We start from the raw sequence: 6,191 nt of genomic DNA, 5'->3' as shown, positions 1-6,191 counted from the left end.
AAGTGCAGATGTTAAGATGTGTCTGGTCAGCTATTATCCAATGGGGGGATGTGTTGGTGGGTAAAAACTGCCATGCAGGTTGCTCTTATGTACCCTGGGTCACTGCTACGAGGAGGAAATGTAGAGGAAGCGAGGAAATATCAAATAAGAGACTTAGGATGCACACTTAACTCTCATCATACGACAAGAAGGAGAGGAAAAATGATCACACACAGCAATTAAGTAAAGAAACTGGATCAAGACATAACTGGTCCATCTCTTCACTTTGGTTCACTTACTTTTATTATTTTTATTCAACCATCTCATGTTTATCACATCCAGTTGACTGAAAAGCTTTACTGGCAAGTAGGCAGGCTCAACACACCATCAACACACCTCTGACGCATGCTCATTGTACCAACATGTCTTCTTTGTCCTTTACACTTGAACTCGATTACATCATTGTGGGTTAAATACAGTTTATCATCACGTTTATATCTGAACTCAATATTATGTGAATTTGTGGTGTGATTTATCATTTACATGTACGTTTGTCCATCCAGGTCATGATAATCCTATCTAGTTATAAAAGCTTTACTGGCAAGTGGGCAGCTGCATCTCACCATCAACACACCTCTGACGCATGTCCACTGTTCCGATGTGTCTTCTTCGTCCTTTACACCTGAACTCGATCATATCATTGTGGGATGAATACAGCTTTATCATCACGTTTATATCTGAATTCAATATTATGTGCGTTCATGGCTTCTCTATCCACAGTGCAGGGTTCTACAAAAGATGAAAGATAAGCAGCATTTTATTAATGGTAAAATGACAGTACTACGGAAGCCCTAAGCGGACGTGTTTTTTTTTTTTTTTTTTTACAAGCCGTTTTTTCTCGATATAACGAGATATTATCTGGTTATAACAAGATATTATCTCGTTATCTCGAGAAAATGGGGTTTGTTTTCCTGAGATATTATCTCGTTATCTCGAGAAAACGAACTTTGTTTTCCCGAGATATGAAGTATTATCTCGAGAAAACGAACTTTGTTTTTTTTTTTTTTGTTTTTTTTTTAACTTTATTGAATGAATGTCGAAGAAGAAGAAAAAGTGGCGGGTGAATGATGTGACAGCAGGTGCCGTGCGGTGTTCAGCGCGGACAAATGCGCAAGGTAAGATGATTATTACAGGAACACATCACCCAAATTCATCAGTAATCATAACTAGATTATTATACTGTTGCTCCGGTGCTTTTTGGTACGTGCAGGGGCGAGAACCTGCACGCATTTGTCCGCGCTGAACACTGCACGGCACCTGCTGTCACATCATCCACCCGCCACTTCTTCTTCTGACGTTCATTCAATAAAGTTTAAAAAAACAAACCAAAAAACAAAGTTCGTTTTCTCGAGATAACGACTTAATATCTCGGGAAAACAAAGTTCGTTTTCTCGAGATAACGAGATAATATCTCAGGAAAACAAACTCCGTTTTCTCGAGATAACGAGATAATATCTTCTTATAACGAGATAATATCTCGTTATATCGAGAAAACGGCTTGTAAAAAAAAAAAAAAAAAAAAAAAAAACACGTCCGCTTAGGGCTTCCGTACAGTACAGCATATTGCATATTTAATTATTGCTAGTCTTGCTAAATCCTCACAGAATGCAATGTGGAAAATAGAAAGGGAATTGCAACTTACTGCGGCATCTTATCTGCCCAATCCATTCACCATTTTTGCAGATTTTGTAAGTCTGAGTCTCAATAGTGTAGTAAGGCTGACACACGTATTCAATAAAGTCATTATGCCTGTACTCCAATTGAACAGTCGTCTTGATGTCTCCATTTTCAAGTGGTGGTGGAATCCCACAGCTCAAATCAGCTAAAAGAATGTACAGAACCATAAAAATAAAAACAAATCAATAACTCTGTGATCAATCCACCCTTCATCGAAATTTTGATGTTCAGGTCTAATTTGGAGTCCCTCTTGAAAGGTCTCTCAATACATCCATGCTCTCAAATGCCTGGATAAATAAATATATGTATATATATATATATATATATATATATATATATACACACACACACACACACACACACACACACATATATATATATATATCACACACACACACACACATATATATATATATACATATATATAGTATTTAATCAAGACCATGATCTCTAGCCTTAAGCAAGTATCTCAAAAAAAAAACAGTACTTATCTCTAAAAATTATCATGGAGCGTTCTGTGTGCAACTTTGTGAAATGCTTTTGGATGTACGTACATGTGCACACAATGTTCTTCTCCTCCCATTTTCCACCAATGCATCGAATTGTGTCTTCTCCCTTTATAGTATATTCATCACGGCACTGATAAGTCACTGCAGAGTCAGGCAAGTATTCACTCTGATATGGAGCTATAACAACTGCATTGTCAATTTTTAGTGGAGGATTGCACCAATTGGATTCAATGGATTTAGCTGCAAGAGATGAAAACATGTACAGTATTAATATCAAGATTCTATGCCAACAAATACTTCACATCTGCTAATATAAGACTGGAGATGACATAGTCTATTAAAACAAAATTGTCACGTGGCTGTGGTAATATCAGATTTAGTTTTTCTATGAGGAACAGGGCCACCTGAGCTGCCCAAGTATAGCATGGGATTGGGGGACTCCTCTTTCAGAAAATACTCCTTGTGTATGTCCTTAGGAAATGTTTATGGATTCCTCATGTAATTTTATTCCTAAAATGTCAAGCAGCCTGAGCTTTTGGTTCACTTCATGCTGGTTACAACTAGACTTGTGAGGCATTAAAGACTCATTACCGATGCATTTGTCAAGCCCATGCCACACGCCATCATGGCATTTAGCCTCAGCCCACCAGCCTTTGTTGAGAAGTTTGAAACCTTCATCGCAGGTGTAGTACAGTGTGTCATTGTATGGGCCAACTGCAAATCCGTGTTGAATTTCAGGGTTTGGACATGCTGTCAATGAAAACCAAAAAAGAAGAAGATCCATTCAGAAAGCATCAATCGATACATAGCAAATATTAACTTGTTAACACCCTTAACTAAGATATGTTTACCATGTTAACTATTAGCATGTTAGTGTTAAATCTTGACAGCATGTAAGCTTACTGGCATTAGCGTTCTTATTCTGCAGGAGTTAAAATACAGAACTATCTCTTCATAAGCAGCACTCATCACTTTCATACAATCAGGCTGATCTTAATGCGACAAATGGAGCATTAAGTACAAAAATTGTTCAACAATACATACAGGTGTGTAGATTTCTGGAGGGAATGCAGGGGACACACACCCCTCAATATAAAGAATGTGTGGACTTGCCCTTGCAATAGGAGTTACTTTTATAACTTTTATTTAAAAGATAAATAAAAGGAGTTTTATTTTTATAAAATTAATAAAATATTTTTGCTAGAAAATTCCTGGCACCCGTGAGTAATCAAACAAATAATATAATTTGAATTTTATGTCGCCATAGAGGCAGTTTTAGCTGCTAGGAGATATTTATTTTTATTGCTATTAAAACACATAAACTGCGATCACACTATAATCATGCTTTAAATTTATCTGTTGTGGTTGTATATGTTGTTTCCTGGACATGTCTGAATCCCAGTCCAAACATTTTGCCCAAAGGTAAGAGCAAAAACTTTGTCAACGTTGCGCGTGCATGCATAGTGGACTTCTTCATTGAAGCCATAGGTGTCGCAGGTGATATATGCATTCTCGATGTGGAGTTTTCTACACTGTCTCTCTTAATTAATTCAATGACATTTTGAAGGAATTCACACACCCTTTAAGTGTTTGGTTTACTCTTAACTAGTCTGAAAGAAACTACATCATATATTATGGCTTATCTTAAAGGGAGATAAAAACTAGACTGAAGAGCTCCAGAAACTATGCGAGAGCATTTAAAGACAAATCCATAAAATAAGAAACTGACCCATGTTATATCTCATATCTTGCCTCTTGTCCATTCTTGCATATATGTGGTCTGTTAATTGTCATTATATGTCTGCTTGTTATTGCTGATAATATTTGCATTCTGGATATGAACTCTGTTGCATCTTATCTCTGAAAATAGCAAAACAAACAAATGAAACAGTTACTCTCTACACTGACTAGACAGGGACTTCACAATTTTCTAACTACAGGAACTAGAAGTCACCAAAAAACAGCAGAGTAAATAGACAGTTCTTACCATTCTGTTGTAAAGATTTATCCATATTCAGCCACAGGATAGAAAGCCAAAGAAGGTGAAAGAGTCTCATCGTGAGAATCCAGCAATTACTCTCTGTGTGGCTGAGTTAATCTCTCTCCAACAGTTATTCAGATCAATGTCTTTCTGCACAGTAGAAATGCACACCTTTGCAATAAAGACAGGAACGTGGCTACCTCTCCCAAAATCCTCCCCCCACCACATGTACACACGAGCACACACACAAAGCCAAATCTTCTCAATCATGCTTTCCCCTCCACACTTGCCCCCTGCTTGGGTCTCAGTCAATGATATTAAAAAGCTGGATGCATTTGGCAAAAAAACAAATCTCCAGGTTTATTATGACGAAGACTTTGCATTTATAATTTACAACTAGTAGTCTGTATCCGAGTGCAATTGCCAAACAATAATATAGCATGCTCCTTATTTGCTACTGTTGACAGCTGTACAAACATCCTGTGTCAGTAGATGCTCAAGTTTTATCGACTAATCCATCTAATACATTTGGCTATTTCTTGACTGACAGAATTCAGAAAGATAGATGAGCTGTCAGTTCCTCTATATGGTCTGTAATGTCCTTGCTTCTCCTTAAAAGTTCAGTGTAAAGTATTTCATGGTAAAAGATTTGGGTATATTCCATTGATGTCGCCACTAGTCGCCCCTCTGTCAGCTCTTCTAATTTTGTGCTATATTTGGGGTCTTATGTCTATTTTGCAAGTCTAAGTGTTTCTTTTTGTGGCTGGTACTGAGAGGATGGTGGACTGTGGAAATGTGAGGTGCTGTCCTGTTCCTGCTGCAGATCACTGCTAGATGTTGTGCAGAACCGACTGCAGAGCGGTGCTGCCAGAGATGTGGGAGGAGAAACCATGTGGTTATTTTGTTGAGGTTGGAACGTGCAGACAGTTAATTTATTCCACAACCAGAAACTATTGATTACTAGAACCATCCGGACACATTATAAAGCAGTATGCCAACAATGTAAGAAGATGCAAAAAGGACAAAATTACAGCACGCAAGCTAATGGAGCTGAATGGACCACATTTCACTGGAGGTGTATCCCGTAAAATTGACAAATAAATGATTGATTTATTGATTGATCTTTTGGCTGAAATGGAATGAAACAAGTGTGTTTTCTTTGGTGTATAATCAACTCAAAATAATAATCATCATGTTCTCCCTACCTTAGAATCAGCCATTTAGTTCTACTTAGGAAGCTGTTCCTCTTCAACATAGAACACCATGTTGTATCTCATGATCTACATTAGCCCAGAACAGACAAACTAAACATTGGCTCTAAATACGTCCATTTGTGTTTTTGCATAGACCATTGCAGTTAGAAGTTGCCCCGTAAAGAGAGAGTCAGAATAAGACCATTTTTTTGTAATGTGCTGCTGCTTCATTGTGTGAAGAAACTGAGGAAAAAATCTCTGCAGATAATTTGGTTCCCAGTAAAAAAACATTATTTGGTATGAGGCGAGCAGCAGCTTCTGTAACATACAAAAGCATAGGAAAAAACACTTATTTGTATCGTAAAACTGCTTTACCCAGTGCTTCTTCTACCTTTCGTCACCTAGTATGTTTGTTTAGCAGAGAAAAGTAACTCTGTGGATAATTTGTCTCACGGTAAACATCTCCTGAACAATGAACAAAGAATTCTGAAGAAAGAAGTCTTACAGATCCAATCGTCACTACTAAATGTCACTAAATCCACTAAATCTTAAACATAGTTCCTTTAAAACTGCAGCCACTGTGAGGATATTATTAGAACAATACAGATATTTCATTAACTAACAATTAGCCAATACACCCACGTCAAACCTCCCATTTTAAAGTAAAATAATTTAGAGGCAGTTTTTCAACAGCCAATCATGTTCTTTGCCCTAAACCTTTTTTCCCCTTTTTCTCTATTTTCCAGGCAGAATTTCGACCACACAACAGAACTGAGACTGCTCTTGTTAAGG

At 37.4% G+C, this 6,191-nt stretch overlaps 1 protein-coding gene across 1 annotated transcript; it reads right to left on the bottom strand.

The window, feature by feature from the left end:
- Positions 1-259: 259 nt before the first annotated feature.
- LOC121963787 (complement factor H-related protein 1-like) lies at positions 260-4,396 on the bottom strand. Its single transcript, XM_042514037.1, has 5 exons — positions 4,213-4,396; positions 2,817-2,975; positions 2,271-2,465; positions 1,682-1,861; positions 260-768 (listed from the first exon to the last, which is right to left on the bottom strand). The coding sequence occupies exons 1-5, from the start codon at positions 4,280-4,282 to the stop codon at positions 677-679; spliced, it is 696 nt and encodes a 231-aa protein (XP_042369971.1). The 5' UTR covers positions 4,283-4,396; the 3' UTR covers positions 260-676.
- Positions 4,397-6,191: the final 1,795 nt, after the last annotated feature.

Source organism: Plectropomus leopardus, chromosome 3 (genome assembly GCF_008729295.1).
Source record: "Plectropomus leopardus isolate mb chromosome 3, YSFRI_Pleo_2.0, whole genome shotgun sequence".
NCBI lineage: Eukaryota > Metazoa > Chordata > Actinopteri > Perciformes > Serranidae > Plectropomus > Plectropomus leopardus.
The sequence above is the reverse complement of the archived record's forward strand: the minus strand, read 5'-3'. Positions and strand labels throughout refer to the sequence as shown.

Excerpts from the sequence above, each read along its gene's own strand:
- LOC121963787 (XM_042514037.1), bottom strand. The coding sequence starts at position 4,282 with ATGAGACTCTTTCACCTTCTTTGGCTTTCTATCCTGTGGCTGAATATG. Across the intron at positions 2,976-4,212 it reads TAAATCTTTACAACAGAATG|CATGTCCAAACCCTGAAATT; the intron begins GTAAGAACTGTC and ends TTTCATTGACAG. Across the intron at positions 2,466-2,816 it reads TGGGCTTGACAAATGCATCG|CTAAATCCATTGAATCCAAT; the intron begins GTAATGAGTCTT and ends CATCTCTTGCAG.